This window comes from Physeter macrocephalus, chromosome 9 (genome assembly GCF_002837175.3).
Source record: "Physeter macrocephalus isolate SW-GA chromosome 9, ASM283717v5, whole genome shotgun sequence".
Classification (NCBI taxonomy): Eukaryota; Metazoa; Chordata; class Mammalia; order Artiodactyla; family Physeteridae; genus Physeter; species Physeter macrocephalus.
Genome location: NC_041222.1, coordinates 103,038,986 through 103,058,182, shown reverse-complemented (window position 1 = coordinate 103,058,182; position 19,197 = coordinate 103,038,986). Strand labels below are relative to the sequence as shown.

The window sequence follows — 19,197 nt, the reverse complement described above, 5'->3', positions numbered from 1 at the left end:
GCAAAAAAAAAAAAAAAAAAAAAAAAAAAAAAAAAAAAAAAAAAAAGAAGTCGTTGAAGTAGTTGGATAAGTGTGAAATTTATGAATAGGAATTTTACCCTTAAGGGATTTAAAGGAAAAAAAGCTTAAATATACTGGTGCTTTTGATGTTGTTTTCTTGGTTAAATTTATTTTTTAAAGCCTCTTACGTCTCAAGACAAATTATCTTATAAAATGTGCATTTCTGACAGGCTTACAGATTAAGAGAATCATTGAAAGATAAGTAGTGAGTTTTCTGGGAAGAATGAGAAGATGGATATATTGGTAAATATGAGATTAACTAAGATAATTAAGTACAAAGTATAGAACTGATAATTCAGGCTGAGAGAGGGCAGGGCTCTGGGGGTCCCTGATGGAGCCTGCAGGCCTCATGCCTGAGGTTGGAAGAGGCAGGCATAGTGCAGAGAGGAACTGGCATAGACGCCTGCAATCAGATGCTGTTTACTCTAAACCACAAGGAGTGTTTAGACTGGGAACTAGGATGTTTTCAAATAAGGTGTTCTTGATCAGTCTCTATTACAGTGAGAAAAAAAGAAACATGTGCTGGAGGCTTTTCTTGTACAATTTTAGTCCTGAAACTGGCATCTGTGCTCCTTTCTTAATTTGAGAGCTGGTGTATTCTACATTGAAAGTATTTGTCATTGTCAGTACTCAGATTTTTCTTTCTTTATAGAATATTTGATATTCCGTGGATTAGGAAGAGTCCCTGGGGAATTTTCTGGTTGTTCTCAAGACTCTTCGGTCATTCTCAAGACTTCGGCTAGAGTTTTCCTCCACATTCAACTAAAACAAGATTTATTTAAATATACATTTTACCGAAAAGATCACAAGGGCTTTAAAATTGAATAAGTATCCTGTGCATTGCTGGTGGGAATGGAAAATGGTGCAATTGCTATGGAAGACAGCGTGGTGATTCCTCAAAAAATTGAAAATAGAATTACCGTATGCTCCAGCAATTCCATTTTGGGTGTATATATCCAAAAGAATTGAAAGCAGGGTCCTGAAAAGGTATTTGCACACCTATATCCATAGCTACGTTATTCACTATAGCCAGAAGATAGAAACAACCCAAATGCCAATTAACAAATGGATAAAGAAAATGGGGTCTATACATACAATGGAATATTATCCATCCTTAAAAAGGAAGGAACCTCTGACACAGGCTGCAACATGGGTGAACCTTGAGAACATTATGCTGAGTGAAATAAGCCAATAATAAAAACGACAAATACTGTATAATTCCACTTACATGAGGTCCTAGAGTAGAGTCACACGCATAGAAACAGAAAGTAGAATGGTGGTTTCCAAGGGCTGGGGAGAGGCGGAAATGGGACTTATTTAACGGTCATAGAATTTTAGTTTGCAAGATCGAACAGTCTGCAGCACAACTGGACAACCATTTTGATTATATAATACTTAACACTACTGACTCAGCTGTATACTAAAAATAGTTAAAATGGTACATTTTTTGTTATGTGCATTTCACCACAATTTAAAAAATAAACGAAAGAGGTGAAAGGAAGAGGTGATCTAGATGAGCTTAGAGATTATTTTCTCCTATGTCAACACTGATAATTCAACTGATATTTATATAGGGTTTTTTATTTAAAAGAGTGCATTATGCGTAATGTTTTTCTAGAATTAAACTATTCTCTAATATTTACAGACGAAAGCCTAACACTATTTTGGCAAAATTCTTAAATATTTACAGGGTCAAATAGTATAACACTGAACCAATGACTTTTCATAACGTTGATGGTAAGACTTCTACATTTGTGCATTTAGACTAAATTATCATGTATGTGGTGCAAATGAAAACTTATAAACTATATGACCTATTCCTTGCCACACACAGTATGTTTGAAATAAAATAAAACTACTGAATTATTAAAAAGTAGAAATGTTTCTATTGTATTAAAATGGATCGATTTGTGGTGAGTTCAAAATACTCAGCAAAAATAGTTCAAAGAAAAGACCTCTGAGTTTTACCCAGTTTCCATTCACATAGTTTTCCTTTGAGGCAGAAGTTACAACATCAGAAGAAATGATACAAAGCAAATAATCTTGACTTTCAAAATTTTATATTGCCTGAGTAGAGAAAATACAGTTCTCATTCTAGGTTCATGTAAACAGAACAGTTACAAACTATAAATTTTATATTCAGATTATGTCACTTGTATTCATTCACAGAAGTCCTTTAATTACAATGACTTTTGAAAACTATAAAATGCTTAGAATGGATGGATATTGAGTGAAGTAAGTCAGACACAGAAAGACAAATATCATATGATATTGCTTATATGTGGAATCTAAAAAAAAAGCGTACAAACGAACTTATTTACAAAACAGAAGTAGAGTCACGGATGTAGAAAATAAATTTATGGTTACCAGGGGAAAGGGGAGAGGGATAAATTGGGAGACCGGGATTGACATATACACACTAATAAATATAAATAGATAACTAATGAGAACCTGCTGTATAAGCACAGAGAACTGTACTCAATACTCTCTAATGGCCTATATGGGAAAAGAATCTAAAGAGTGGATATGCGTATATGTATAACTGATTCACTTTGCTGTATACCTGAAATTAACACAACATTGTAAATCAACTATACTCCAACACAAATTAAAATAAATAAAATAAAATGCTTAGGAAAATATATAATCTAAATATGAATTATTTGAGAAGTGTTTGAATCATCAGACAAGACCAGTTTTTACACAGTCCTTAGGCAAATACTGTGGAAAAGGAAAAATAGAATTCAAATATTTCTACTATAACTAAATATACATTACTTTCTCAAAATTGAAATAAGCAATGAATGTGAAAATCAAATGACAGATGAACTGAAATAAAAGCTGCATCACAGATATGCAATGTTTGTACAGGCATTTATGTATGTACACATTTGTATAGGCAGTTTTTAGGCTATTACTCAAATGCCAAAATATTTTGTATGAAGTAGTCTATTATTTTACTCTTTTGCAAAATCCATTCTAAGAGGATATACACTAAATTTTAAAAATGATGAAGAAAATAAATATTTTAACTATGGATTTCTCCTTTTTTTCCTTTCTCTCCTTTTTACACACTATATTTTTTCTGAAAATGTTCTTAATCCTTTTATGTATGTGGCACCTATATTTTTTTCACTTTGGGGGCCTTGATTCATAAGGTATTATACAAATAATATTTGATATCTGAGTGTTTCCCAGAGAGAAGACTAAACCCATTTACAGTTCTAACCATGGAGAAGGAGGCTTTCCCTGAATGATCCCGGGCACTAGATTCATGGCCATTACTACTCCACTGGGGCTACACCCTGGGGGAAAGAACAGACGTTGTGACATTTCTTTTGTGTTCCTCTGAGCATGTCACACATTTAAAGCTATCCTGAAAATATACAAATCAATGAGCTGTTCTTTAAGCAAATGATGAAAGAGAGAGAGATTGAGAGACACGAGGACCCCACAGAAGTTGCCAGGTGTCCAGCTGACCTGACCAGCCAAGAGTGGACCCCACGCTGAGATGTATCCCATCCCTCTTTTCTATGTGGGAATGTAGGATCTAAGGGCAGATCACAGACAAGTATCAGAATTCTCCAGGTAACCAAAGCTCACTGCTTCTCACTACGAAATGTTTGTGTGACGTCAGAGATATTTTCAGACACTAAAAGGATTTAACAAGAGGAGAAAATCACAAGAAAAAAGTGAGCGGTGGAGTGGAGCTCAGCTGAGCCAGAGCAGGGTGGCGCTGGGGGTAAGAAGAGGACGCCAGGCATGTGTAACTACCAACATCCACTTCCCCTAGATTCCTCTCCATGCCCTGGTCAGAAAACTCCAAAGCTGTCATGAAAGGTGACCAGTCCTTCATTGGTGACCTTCCCTCCTCTCGGAAATGAGGGAACTCAAATCTCGTCTAATGGACAGCAGGCATGCAGAGGGAAACACTATCTCCACCTTCCAGGGCTGTAAATAAAACGGCCTTTTGCTCCTGCGAGAAACACAGACCTCTGTCTTCCCCATCTGTTCGCTATATAAACATCCTTGAAAAGATAATCCAGAACAAATGGTAGACGTTGCCTCATTCACAGAACATGCAGAAATACAAAGGACCCCCGAAGAATGGTATCCAGTTCTCTCCTCCCATGATTGAGTGGAATCAGGGAGTCTGATGGGGAAAAAAACAAATCTCAAATCCTTTCCACAACATAAAAATGAAATTGGTAAAAAGTAGAAGTCACACATTTTAGCTGAAAGAGGGGAATATTTGGTATATCGTGGGTTTCACGGTGATCATGTTTGTCTCATTGTAGCATGGTCTCAGTGAGCTTGTCGCACGTTGATGGTCTGCAAGATGGTTCTGTCCAGCAGAACCAGATGGCTGGGCCGGCTGTGAGGGTCAGACCACTTCCCAGACAACAGGGGCTGCTTTTTTTTTTTTTTTTTCTCAACTGTATCATTGAATCAGGCTCCACGTTAGATCCCCTCCTTTGATATATTTCTTAAGTGTCTTTTAATCTTTAGGATTCTCTTTCCGTTTCTTTTTTTCTTCGTCTTCTTCTAATTTATTTGTTGAAGAAATCAAGCCATTCGCCCTGGAGACATCTCTATAGATTAGATTTTGCTGATTATCTCCCAGATGTGCCATTTCACATATTCATCAATCCTTTATTTCCTATAAGTTGGTAGTTAGATCTATAGGCATGACCGAATTCAGATTCAGCACTTTGCCAAGAATGCTTTATAGGCAGTGATGTGTTCCCTCATCAGGAAGCACAGAACAGGTGATCTGGCTCCTTTTGTGATGTTAGCTTGATCCATTAGTTCATTAGGGGTTGTAAAGGGTGACAGTCTATCTCTTCTTTTTTTTTTATATTAGCTGGAATATATGTTGTCTATTTATTTAAGTTTAGTGTCCCGGCTATTTCCCAAATGACTCAAGATGCTTTGTACATTAAAAGAATAGAAAATAAGACATTTGGAAACAGAACTCAGTTGAAATCATAATAGAAGCAATTAGATACAGTTTCAGCAATTCTAATACTTTCTTGGTTGAATTTTTTGTGCTCTAGAGATAATATGAAATGCTCATATTTGAATGCTATGAAAAGGGACATACTTAGTGTGGTCAACCAGGGCGTAAAGAGATTGACAGCTTTCTGGAGTTAACTAGAGACATAAAATCTGTACATTTCTCCTGTATAAAGAATATAGAAAATGTCTCTACATTGCTAAGTAGACAGTTATCCTTAACACTGCCACTTGGGATTAAAATATACACATGGCCTGTGTCAAGTAGATCGAGAAGTGGAAGAATATCTTATAGTCTCTAATTGTGAAGTACTTCTTGTCACTGTGATAAGACCTCAGATTATCCAGAATACTTAAGAGTATATTCTTGTTGTAAAAGGATGAACCAGGAAGGTTTAAGGTATGTATATTTCTGTGTGTTTATAACACATTTCATTTCATCATCAGGTATCACCCACAATAACTAACATATATTCTATATGCTCTTAAGGCCATATTCTACTACATTCTATCTACCAACACCAGAGTATAAACATCAAAGAAATTTCAGCTCTATAATATGTATTTAGATATAGAAACTCGTATCTCCAGATCAGTAGGGTCTCCTGCCCATCTTGCTCTGTCCTTGACATTAAATTAGGGGATTCAAAGGAGATAGAAGGAACTTGGCAACCATGCCAGCTGCTGAGCCCAGGGCAGCTGTTTGTCCAGCCTTTGGTAAGTCCACCACTCAGGATACCTTGGCCTTGCTCTGTAAAACTGACGGTCACTTAGATTCCCTGTCCCCTTGGGAACACTCTCTCATAGGTAGACTAGAAAGCTGTCTAAACTCTGTTACTGTATTTTTCTGACATAATAAGCATAACTTATTGAACAGACCTAGATCTTTGATGAACTTAAAGTGCTTCAAGGTCATGATTTTGATATCAGTGACAGTCTTATAGACAGGGAGCTGCAGGAGATTAGACAGATGCTGTACTAACCAAAGGTAAGACCCTGGCATTTGCCTTTTGGCTAAACGTCTGATACATGTCAGCTTTATTTTGATTTGACTCTTGCTTTCCAAAGTGACACGCAGCCCAAAGAAACACCAAAAGACCAACAATTAGGATGCTTTTTAGGAAAAACGAAATACCTGATAGATAAGATCTATGCCATAAGTAAAACTTGACAAGAGAAATCACAGAATCGTAGAACTGGAAGGAATATTTAAGATCAACCCATCACATTCCATAGGTGAGGAAAATTGAAGTGACTTAACCAAAGGCATAGGGCCAGTCAGTAATAGGTCTACAACTCATGTCCTTGGCTCTGGACTGAAAATCATTGAAGGTGACTTATTAGTGCTTAGTTGCTACCCTAAATACTAAATATAGTGTCAATTTGTGGCGCATAAGTGAAATCTCTAGAAAAAAAGGAAAAATACATTCAGAAAACTGCTACATTTAATGTTCACGGTAGCAAGACACCAAAATTTCACTTGAGTAAAACTCATCATTTCATTATTACCTCCCAGTGATACAATAAACCTTGGGCAGAAATTGTCGTGTTTGAAATTATATTAATTCTTCCAGGTCATCAGGGTATCACTCAGTGGATTTTAACAGTAATATACCCACCGCTAGTCTAGGGCCACCAACCAAAAAAAAAAAAAGTTAATGGTTCTACAGATGTTTCCTAGTCAATAAAAAAGTGTCTGCTTTAGGACTTCCCTGGTGGCTCAGGGAAGTTAAGAATCCGCCTGTCAATGCAGGGAACACGGGTTCGAGCCCTGGTCCGGGAAGACCCCACATGCCGTGGAGCAACTAAGCCCGTGCGCCACAACTACTGAGCCTGCTCTCTAGAGCCCGCAAGCCACAACTACTGAGCCTGTGCTCTAGAGCCTGCAAGCCACGACTACTGAGCCCGTGTGCCACAACTACTGAACCTGCGCTCTAGAGCCCGTGCTCTGCAACAAGAGAAGCCACCGCAATGAGAAGCCCGTGCACCACAACGAAGAGTAGCCCCCGCTCGCCGCAACTAGAGAAAGCCCGCGCAGCAACGATGACCCAACACAGCCAAAATAAAGATGTAAATAAATAAACATAAATTTATTTAACAAAATGTCTGCTTTATAAAACGACCATACATTCTCGTTATTCTTTAAAATGAGATGAGTTCAAAAGGGATCTTCAAAGATGCTGTACTTGAATTAAAATACAAAATCATGTTTAAAATCATTTGAATAATATTTTAGAAATGAATCTAAAAACTGTTCACACAAAAGAAATGCGAACTGTTTTTAATTTAAAGCCATCTCTACCAAACCCAGGAACTCCCTTGTATGAGAGCCTAATTTGCTAATCAGATGGATAATACCCGTCTTCATTGTGAGTTATGGTTAATTAGATGTTACAACTGAACTACTTAGAGACAACGGACCCCTCCAAGGGGCGGTCGACTAGAACATTATTCGGAGGCAAAGCAGCCTAATTATTACCACAGAGTTCAAATTAGAGCAATTGATTTGAACACTTAATGGACTCACTTTGGGGTCAAACCTCTTGAGATTAGTGAATTCATACCGGACAGTCTTTTTAGTACATTAAAATGGGCTTTGATAAAAGAAAAATACACAGAATCAGAAAATGTACAGAGAGGGAAAGGCAACAATGTAGAGATGCTCCCACCAAGTTCCAGAGAGTTTTCTATAAACTAGAAAGTGTGGAAGCATAGATCCCAAGTTGGGACAATCCCTCACGGGTGACCGACAACCCCCTGCTTCTTGCTTTGGGACACGTGGGAGGCAAATCTCTTCTAGAAAGAAGCACTTTCTCATACGCAGCTCCAGAGAAATTAATCTTCCTCTCCCCCAGAAGAGACTCCTGTAGTCCTTAGGGGTCAGAGAGGAAAGCAGTGAATGCACTCAGATTGTCGAGATGGTACCCACAGTGGTACATTTGACAGAAGAACCGTGAGGTTTAAAAAAAGAGTGAAGAACACTGTTTGGGTGGGTTTGGCAAATGTGCGTGATCTATTTTCAGTCCCTATGACTGTGGGGACACTGTTTCCACAAGACCGTATGTCCTGTGGTCCAAACAACTGATTTACAAATAAACTCAGAGAGTGATTCTTGTTGGTATGTTGGTGACACAGAAGGATTTCAATGACTGAATACATTCCAGGAATGAGATTATAAAGTTTTCCTAAACATTGATTACTGTGCGAAGTCCTAATAGAACACAGGCCTTTCACAACTGGTACCCACAGAGCCCTCGTATGGATCACCGATCACTTATCATGCCTATGATAGCACACCTGGATGGCGGGCCTCTGCTTCATTTCCCTAACAAGACAGTAAGCTCCAGGCTCCCTCAGAGGCGGCACTGGGCTGTACAGCCCTTGGGAATCTTCCCTGGAGCTTGCACACAGCGGTGAGGGGAGGAGAGAGCCAAGGGGAGGGGGCACAGCACACCTGGCTCAAAGCGGAGAGGGACACGGGACAGCCAGCCTCCTAGGTGAGGCTCTACCACACAGCCATCAACTCATACCAGCTCGTTCATGGCTAGCCAAAACTGTTTTGCTTTCAATCGGCAATAAACGGAAGACGATGAATTATCCAAAGCTCACGGAGAAATACGAAAGTCTATATTTTTCATCCTTCAGACTTAGCATTCTAAGGCATTCCTTCAGCTATTTAGAAATGCTGTTTCTGGGACTTCCCTGGTGGTCCAGTGGTTAAGAATCCATCTTGCGAGGCAGGGGATGCCAGTTCGATCCCCGGTCGAGAAACTAAGATCCCACGTGCCACGGGACAACTAAGCCCACGCGCCACAACTACAGAGCCCGTGCGCTCTGGAGCCTGAGAGCCAGAACTAGAGAGAAGCCCACGCACCGCCACGAGCCACGCGCCACAACGGAAGATGCCACGTGCCGCAACTAAGACCCCACGCAGCCAGCCAATAAATAAATAAATATTTTAAAAAGAAGAAGAAATGCTGTTTCTCTTCCTAAGTGCAAGTGATTTCCTGGGGTCTCCAATTATTGGCTTAATAAATGTTTACTGAATGAGCACTGTCAGGTCTGTAGTCAAAAGCTTGACCCTCCTCCACCCTCTAAGAGGACAAAGATTGCCCCCGAGTCAGGTTTAGGGAGCCTGCAGCACCTACTCACAACCTTCCTCATCACAGACTTCCACCCAGGTCTGGCCTGACTCCAAATCCTGTAAACTTTGCACTCTAGAGTCTGATCTGCAGATCTCTCTTCATTACAGGAAAAACAAAATAGAGGGGGGCATATTTTGATCTAAAATATTCTTGTGGAAGACCCCACCAGTATTCTTTTACAGTAAAAATTAGGATGTGAAATATTTTAACTGACCCACTGGTAAAACATATTTATAGGGCAGTCAAGAAAAATAAAGGAAATGGATACTTTTTTAAGCACTTCACCAATAATCAGAAGCAATAAGAATAAGGATAAGGATTTCCCTGGCGGTCCAGCGGTTGGGACTCCACGTTTCCAATGCAGGGGGTGCGGGTTCAGTCCCTGGTTGGGGAACTAAGGTACCGCATGCCGTGTGGCACACCAAAAAAAAAAAAAAAAAAAAAAAAAATAAGGCTAAACCCTCGCATGCAGAGGAACTCCACTGCAGAGTAATTCTGACATCTGTTAAACTGGAGAACAGGAAAGAGATCATAAATCCTTCCATGAATCCCTATTGCTACAGATCGTCGGAGGAGACAATAATAATACTGTCTTTGATTGCAAACATGCAGAGAAAGGTTTTTTGTTGTTGTTGTTGTTTTTTGCAGTACGCGGGCCTCTCACTGCTGTGGCCTCTCCCCTTGCGGAGCACAGGCTCCGGACACGCAGGCTCAGCGGCCATGGCTCACGGGCCCAGCCGCTCCGCGGCATGTGGGATCCTCCCGGACCGGGGCACGAACCCGCGTCCCCTGCATCAGCAGGCGGACTCTCAACCACTGCGCCACCAGGGGAGGGAAGCCCCCTGCAAAGAAAGTTTGAAAGTGAAACCTACAGAACAAACACCACGCTAAGATTCTGTTTCAATGAATATTAGACTATGCTTGTTAGAAACTCCAGGAGAGCCCTCCTAATGTTTTATATTCAGGAGACTGAAAGCAGAGATGAGTATACATCCCACAGAAAGAAAGCCACCAAAACACACTTATTTGGCATAAAAAAAAAAAAACTGAGAGATTAATGCATTTTATCACAGCCAGTAGGAAATGTTTTAGTCTATAAATAAGTTATCTGATTTGATTTTGTTCCCGCTGTTTGTTTTTAATTAGGCAAAGAAACATTTCCAAATTTTTGTTTTCTAATCTTAAAGACCTAAGTCTACAGTGATTATGTAGCATCTCATCTGCCTATCCCTCTTCACATCTAATTTTAACAGCAAATCAGTCACTTTCCACTTCAAATCAGGAGCCAGGGGCTGAACCTGCGTGCCAGTTTGCTATTGCCTCACGGGGCGAATATCTGTTTGGTTCCTGTTGATTTGAGAGGTATTTTTTTTTTCTTTCCTGTGGTTTTACATGCAGTATTTTCAACACAGAGAACACTAGGCAAAGCCTTGCCAGAAAGGGCCCTCTTGTTGGCAAGAGCCCATATGCTGGAATGTTCACCTGACTTCTCCAGCAGGGACGCAGGGCTGATGGCCACCTGGGTGCAGGCTGGCTAGGCTGCAGTCTGGTGGCCCCTGGTCCACAGAAACCACAAGGTGGAGTGCCAGAGGGTCAGTGGCCAAAGGGCGGCGTTTGCATCTTCTGGAGCATTCTGCAACTTGTAAGGTGTAGAGACCTCTAGGCATGAAATCTTACTAGTCTTTCCGCTTGCGATGAAACGAGGAGAAGATGGGCTTCAGCTGGGCTTCGTTCACGCTCTCCACACACAGACGCCCGGGAGTAATTCTGCTACAGCTAACGTCCTGTGTTCTTTCTGTACCCGTTCTTCTTCCTCCTTCCCAGAACACTTGAAGGAGAAGTTGGAAGAATACATGGCTCGGTTTTCCAAAGTGAGGATTGTTCGCACCAAGAAAAGGGAAGGGCTGATCCGGACCCGACTCCTGGGGGCGTCCATGGCCAGAGGCGAGGTCCTTACGTTCCTGGACTCCCACTGCGAGGTCAACGTCAACTGGCTGCCCCCGCTCCTCAGTGAGTGACCCTCAGCTCCTGGGGCCTCCTGGGGAGGCGGGGGAGGGTGCCATGGCTTCTGTGTCATCCGCCATCCACAAAGGCTAGAGACCCCTTTTACGAGGTTTACAGCGGGAGAGGTGAATTCTATCTAAACTATTGCTGGGACGTATAGGTAACTAGAAAACCACACTGAAATGGACAATTTAGGTAATACCAACTGCAGTCTAACTTAAGCTTTGAAAAGGTTTGATTTCTTTATCTTAGACATTCACTGAGTAAACACTAAAAGGAAAAAGTATTCATTATACTACCTATAAGCACAGTATGATTAAAATACACACACACACACACACACACACACACACACACACACACACAGAGTTTAGCAAGTATTATAGGATTGTTAAGAGATAAGAAGAGTATTCGGCCCCAGAATACAGTTAAAGTATAAGCGTGCTGACATTCTCCCAGGATTTATAAGGCCATTCTCTTTTCCACTCCGGCACCAGCTTAGCTCCCTAAATATACGACCCCCATCATGTTTACACACAATCCCTCAAACACTCAGAGCTGCCGTGCAGGCGCGATACATCTTAAATGATCACTAGAAGACCATCACTTGAACTGTTAGAAACACAAAAGTCCTGAAAACGATTCAAGCTCGAAAACCTGCATGCGGTTCAGTCTAAGTGTCAGTATTTTTTTAATTTCACAATTAAGTCCGAGATAAAGCCCAGTAGTAGCTAAGGAATCAACTGTAAGGCTGAGGGGGAAAAGTGTGTCTCTAAGAAGTTCTTGGTGCGCACATATTGAGTTCCTTTCTGTTCTTCCACATTTTACTAAATCAACTTTTATTGTAAATATATCCCTGGCCTTGGAGCTAAAGCCAGTTAACAACCTCCTTCACAATAGCTGCCTCAGAAAGAATCATTTTTTTTATTGAGAACCGTGCAGGATTTCAGATAGAACCCGCAAAGCTCCATTAGTAAACGATGTGGGGAAAAAAAATCAATTGAAATTGTGTTGCATTTGAAACAGGAAACGACCAGCAACTAAGTCTCCACCACATCTCAGAGCCATGCTCTCCTCCGCAGACAACCGCCCAGACACCCTAATCAACAGGGATGTTTCTATGCTCCTAATGGCCAGAGATTCCTCTGAGCTTTTAATTAAAAGTACCTTGTCCAAGGACATAGCAATTTAGAGTTTCATCAGCAGCCATCAGTTTCCCTTAAACGGAATTTGACCTATATGGCGTTGAATACTCAAGTCAGCACAAAGCCTAATTTATTTATGAACCAAAGCAAGCCCTAAATGCCAATTATCAAGGCTCTGATTGTTCACATGCATCTAACAAGAAAAAGAAAATAGGAAAAAAAAGGGAAAAGACAGAGAAGCCCACTTTTTCTCATTCAAGCATTTCATTTCCTGTAGGCCTGATGGGTAAGAAATGATTCACGCTCAGGATCGCTCTTTTTTTATTTTCCTCTATCAGTGTCTTGACACATCCTCCAAAATGGAAAAAAAAAAAAGGTGGAGCCACACAGTTTCTTGGTTCATTTTTCACCTTGGGATTTTACCTGACTTTCAATTTCCCATTAACAGTCTGTTTGATTCCTGGAAATTGAAATGTAGGCACAAGCCTTAGATGAAAAGTTAGTCATGCTGCTTTCACCCCGAGCTGGTGCTGCTGGATGAGAGCTGAGAGGAAATCTGAAGGGAAAGTTGACAGTTAATTTAACAGACTCATTCTCTTCGGGTCACCTTAGGACTCCTTGTTGGTCAAGGAACTTGTAAATCAACCTGAATCTGAATTTGACTGAAGAAAGTCACCGAAACCTTAGTACTCAAATACCTGCAGAGGTGATAGAAGAAATATTTTGGACACAGTAATGATGGTCTCCTCTGTCAAAGACATCTATGGGGGAACGCCACTTAGACAAAGATTAAAGCCCACTGCAAGGCTCGCCCAGGTGAAAACGATGCCCACAGAGCCCTTGATGGGATTAACGTAAAGAGTGAATGAATGAATGAAAGAGAAAGAAAGAAAAAGAGAGGGAAGGGAGGGAGGGAGGGAGGGAGGGAGAGAGAGAGAGAGAGAGAGAGAGAGAAAGAGAGAGAGAAAGAGAGAGAGAAAGAAAGAAAGAAAAGAAAGAAAGAAGGAAGGAAGGAAAGAAAGAAAGAAAGAAGGAAGGAAGGAAGGAAGGAAAGAAAGAAAGAAGGAAAGAAAGAAAAAGAAAGAAAGAAAGAAAGAAAGAGGGAAAAAAAGAAAGGGAGAGAGAAAGGTAGATCTGGGGGGAGATCTTCCATAGGATTCTGTGGTTTCCATACCCTGCCTTATCAGTGTAATCAGAATAATGATGCTGAAGTAGCCAAACCTCATTATTTCTAAATTATGTCTTTTCTTTTTTAAAGATACTTAAATGTATTTTATTCCACACGCCACATCCAAAGGTCTTCCAAAGAACCAGAAAGCAGATGTTTGCCCTTAAAAGTTCTGCCTGTCTGACACTATTAGTTTGTTGTAGTAAATACTGAAGAAATGCACATTGTTGGGAAGACAACACTTCACACGTAGCTGTTCTAGGTCAGCCAAAGTACCTGTACATGCCCTTCCCAGCACTGGCTGTTCAGGTCTCACATAATAACATCTACAAGGGAGGAGCTGGAGCTGTCACTGGAAAATAAGTCTCCTTTCTGCCTCAGAGAAGCACCATAGCCAACTGGAAAGACCCCAGACTTTAGCACAGGACCATTAAGCAGGGATGGCATCCTAATTCTTGCCCTCAAAAGATAAGCAACCTTGCACAAGTTATTTACCTTCTCTGAGCTCAGTTTCTCATGTGTAAACTAGGAATGATAATAAGAACAACCTCACTGGGTTGCTAGGAGGGTTAGGAACGGCATGAGTATACTTAGTAGTTGCTCAAGAATTGGACTGTAGCAGGAATAGTAGTGGTAGTATCAGGCCATCTAACATATTTTCAGATACGATGAGAGAAGATAAAAATGTATAGCTTTGATAAACAGAGTCTATATTAAAGAACAGTAGCAAAATAGGACTTGGCAAAATCTCTGGTAAGCCTGAGAGCAAAGAATTCTGTGTATAATCTGCCAGCATTTGGGGGCCAGTGGAGGAACAGCCATCGTGGCCATTATAAGATTAGATGCTAAAAAAAAAAAAAACCATGAAGTTAAATATTTACATTTTGGAACCTCCAGAAAGCAGGCCAGTATTTTCTCAGCAGGCTCTAGCTGTATGCTTGAAGGAACACAAGGACTGTTTATGCTCCACGCGTGTTGGGTGCACCGTAAAATGACAGATTGGGGACAGGTCATAGCAAAACTGTGACAGAGGGAGAGCTAAATGCTCTTCTCCAGGTATCTCTGGGACATCACTTCCTTCGAGGAAGATACCACAACACTAATTGCACCTAATCACTGTCCCATCACGTTAAACCCAGCATTCAAACAGAGATTCTGCAAAGTGCTCTGAAGGCAACAGGGAACCAGACTGCAAGCACGATGCGTTAGGAAGGGCTTCTCTTGGCAGAGAAATGAGAGATGACCTGGGCAGGCGTGTCATTTCCTACCCCGTGCTTTCATTTTTCAGACCAAATTGCACTCAACCACAAAACCGTCGTGTGCCCCATGATCGATGTCATTGACCACAATCACTTTGGGTACGAGGCCCAGGCCGGGGATGCCATGCGCGGCGCCTTCGACTGGGAAATGTACTACAAGAGGATCCCCATCCCTCCAGAGCTGCAGAGGGCGGATCCCAGCGACCCTTTTGAGTAAGTAGCAGCCGAGGGAGGGTCCAAGGGAGACGGGGCAGATAACTCAGGCGTGTGTCAGCTGGAGACCCATCTCTACTGACATGGAACAAAGCGGGTGGCAAAGTATGCAAAACACCGGGGAAAGGTCGGACCTACAAGTTGTGTAAAATCACAAGCTGTGCTGAGTACATTCTTGAACTTTCTGAGAGTGAGAGGGCGTGTGCGGTATGAGAATCAGTAAAGGCAGAGTTCACAGCAAATGCACGCAAAAGGGATGCAGTCCCTTTCAGCCATTCGCTTAGAGGTTCTTTCCTCATTTTCAGTTCCCTCTGTTCTTTCCGCTTTTCCCTAAAGGATTATTTAAATGAACTATTTTACTTTTCTCTATTAGGGAATGAACCAGTATTTAGGCCTAGGTTCCATGCCCTGCTGGGAATTGCTTCTTTATAAAGGAGGGCCATGTTTCGGATGAGCAGCTGCTCCCAGAACTTAAACTTGGAGAATTCAATCAAATGATAGATCCAGAGTAGATGATCTTTGATAATATTGCCCCCAGTTTAGTTCTGTACAGATATAAGTTTACAGTAATCTATTGATTTCTACAAAGCTAAATTCTTTTTTTCCAGTGTGGACATGAGAACTGTCTATGTCAAGAAAAAGAAAAAAAATATGGCTCAGCTTGACAAACTATTAGGACCATTAATGGTTCATGGTGAACTTTTTCCAAAAGTTACCCAGAGATTGCCCAAGGCATGCTATTATCTATTCCTCATACTTCACCCTTTTGATATCCTTAAAACCTTTATAACTTTAAAACTATTATATTTTTTCTTGGTACAAAAAAAATGTCTAGATCAAGGCTTTGCACACTCTCTAAGATTCTATTTAACATGTGTTAATATCAATACTGTCTTTTTCTAATATTTTATTTTTTATTGATGTATAGTTGCTGTACAATATATATAAGTTACAGGTGTACAATATAGTGATTCACAGTTTTTAAGGATTACACTTCATTTATAGTTACTATAAAATATTGGCTAGATTCCCTGTGTTGTACAATATCCTTATAGCTTATTTTATACCTAATAGTTTATACCTCTTAATCCCCTACCCCCGTATTGCCCCTCTCCCCACGGGTAACCACTAGTTTGTTCTCTATACCTGAGAGTCTGTTTCTTTTTTGTTATAGTCACCAGTTTGTTGCATTTTTTAGGTTCCACATATAAGTGATATCATACAGTATTTGTCATTCTCTGTCTGACTTATTTCACTTAGCATAACATCCTCCAAGTTCATCCATGTTGCTGCAAATAGCAAGATTTCATTCTTTTACATGGTTGAGTAGTATTCCATTGTATATATATATATACCATGGATGTATCTTCTTTGTCCATTCATCTACTGATGGACACTTACATTGCTTCCATATGTTGGCTATTATAACTAATGCTGCTGTGAACACTGGGGTGCATGGATCTTTTCAAATTTGTGTTTTGGGGTTTTTTTTGGATATATACCCAGGAGTGGAATTGCCAGGTCATCTGGTATTTCTGTTTAGTTTTTTGAGAAACCTCCACGCTGTTTTCCACAGTGGCTGCACCAATTTACATTCCCACTGACAGTGTATGAGGGTTTCCTTTTCTCCACATCCTCGCCAACATTTGTTATTTGTGGTCTTTTTTGATGATGGCCATTCTGACAGGTGTGAGATGATATCTCATTGTGGTTTTGATTTGCATTTCCCTGGTAATTAGCGATATTGAACATCTTTTCATGTGCCTCTTGGCCACCTGCATGTCCTCTGTGGAGAAATGTTTATTCAGGTCTTCTGCCTATTCTTTTAATTGGATTGTTTGCTTTTTTGATGTTGATTTGTATGATTCTCTAACGCCATATACAAAAATAAACTCAGAATGGATTAAAGAACTAAATGTAAGACCAGATACTGTAAAACTCCTAGAGGAAAACATAGGCAAAACACCCTTTGATATAAATCACAGTAATATTTCTTTGGATCCATCTCCTAAAGCAAAGGAAATAAAAGCAAAAATAAACAACTGGGACCTAATTAAACTTAAAAACTTTTGCACAGCAAAGGAAACCATCAACAAAATGAAAAGACAACCTACAGAATGGGAGAAAATATTTGCAAATGATATGACCAATAAGGGGTTAATATCCAAAATATATAAACAGCTCATACAATTCAACATCAAAAAGAATCAATACTGTCTATTCATTAATAACACGGGCTATAAAAGTTTACAGTAGGGAAACTCCCAAGTGCAAAAATTACTTCAGTGACTCACTTTAAATTACAGTAACCATTTGATAAACATCAGGAAAATGTTTCTTCCAATTCTATTCTCTAAGAATATAAACTCTCGGGAAAGCAAAGGGGATTTCAAAAGACATTAGCCTGATAAAAACGAAGAGAAATCATTTCTTTTGTAATAAGCGCACTCATTAAGTATCCAGAATTTCTGAAAGAGGCCTCTTCAGACGCGTAAATTGCTGGAGAGTTTTTTAGAAGAAATAATGAAGCCCATGGTTACTCTTCCAAATACTTCAGCCAAGATTTAAAGGAGTTGAAAACCACCGGGGAAGTTTTTTAGTAATCCAAGGGAAGGAGTTTCTAGTAAGCGTTTGATGTGGGCCCAGCTGAGAGATGATCTTTAGACATCTCTGAAGGTAACCATCTGAAAGTCTCGGCAAAGTGGCTTAGGGTGGGATTTAAAGCCAGGTGGGTGTGGGAGAGCATACAGAAGGGCCCTAAACACGGTAGAACTGGTATTAGGTGGCAGCTGATGGTAGAACAGCCACGGTCTAGTTGCCACTATTCAAGTTTGCCATGTTGAAGAGCAAGGATTCATCCATGATAACTTTTCCAATAAGGACTGTACTCATGACTGGATTATAACGCCCTTCTACTTTACTTCCACTGTAACAGTGGGGCCCCTGCTTTCTGCAGATGTGGGATCCAAACGCTACCAAAGGAATTGCAAATGGTGAAAATTCCAAAAATATTCTCAGTCCCTGCACTGACAGTTGAATTTTTTGTCAGGCAGACCCCAGCTATGGCTATCAGCGTATCGGGCACCTTGCTTAACCCCAGAGCTGGCAGAGTTGCTAAGTTTCAGAATTAAATTACCTCTTGGTCCTCTCACCTACTTAGGTGGTTGCCATCCTGTCAACGATGGCAGTCTGTCCAGTACGACTGCCTTTCTGCTTTAAGTCCCTTTGATTCCTAGGAAGGCAGACACTTGAGCCTTTTGTAAAAAATGTAGCTTCCAGGGGGGTGTCCACTTTGATCTTAGAAACTGCATTTTCCTTCCTGATAATAAAAGAATGCTTAGTTACCCAAGCGGCTCTGAGAAGTGTGTCAGCAATTCCATTATCTCGGCGGCCACCTGAATGTACGCATAAACAGACACGCTTTCAGCGAAAACTTGCTTCTCTAGATGTAAAGCTTTAAGATACCCAGAACGAACGTGGTCTATCTATACATCTCTCAAGCCTTTCATGTTTTCCACTGGTGGCTATGAGGATTTCCTGCGGCGTGGGGTGGTAGGGGGAGAGTAGGCAGAAAAGTCAGGAAGAAAGGAACTACAGAGTAACATGGAAATGTATTGCAAATTCCAGGACCTTTCTGACAATATATATGCAAAGATTGTCTTTCTGTAGCAAGTTGATCAAATGTCCTGAATGACTAGACCTGAATTCTCCCATTGATTCTACCCTTGTTGGAGTTTTCTCCAACTAGTGACTGCAGTAGTGTTTTTCAAGCTGGAAATCCTGTGAAATTAGAGGGCCATGAACAGTATTTAACAATTAAGGAATTGAATTGAAAATTTCAGAGCATTATACAGGTACGCAAGTATAGCTATTGCTTCTCAGATATTTGATTTCAGTTATAATGCATATATGATCCCACGTCATGATATAAATGGTGTTTCTTAATATAGGTTACACAGTCAGAAGAGTTCAAAATCTATCAGCTTCCTAAACTGGGAATCAAAACCTCATCAACCTGACTAGGAAGGAAAAGAAAAACTCATAGACCACTTTGACCTCTAAGGAAAAAATTACTTACATTTGCAAAGAGATCTAGTTTTCAGACAAACCACTCCTAGAATATGAGAGACAATGCAGTATTCACAGTTCAGATTATCTGGCAGTCACAATTCTGATTAGATTGGATA

General features: G+C 40.4%; 1 protein-coding gene across 1 annotated transcript in view; it reads left to right on the top strand.

The window, feature by feature from the left end:
- Positions 1 to 19,197, top strand: part of GALNTL6 (polypeptide N-acetylgalactosaminyltransferase like 6) — a 1,282,336-nt gene that overhangs the window by 1,068,140 nt on the left and 194,999 nt on the right. Inside the window, exons 5-6 of the mRNA XM_024130813.1 lie at positions 11,046 to 11,231; positions 14,827 to 15,010. Of these exons, the coding sequence (XP_023986581.1) occupies positions 11,046 to 11,231; positions 14,827 to 15,010 (370 nt within the window). The remainder of the gene's footprint in view (positions 1 to 11,045; positions 11,232 to 14,826; positions 15,011 to 19,197) is intronic.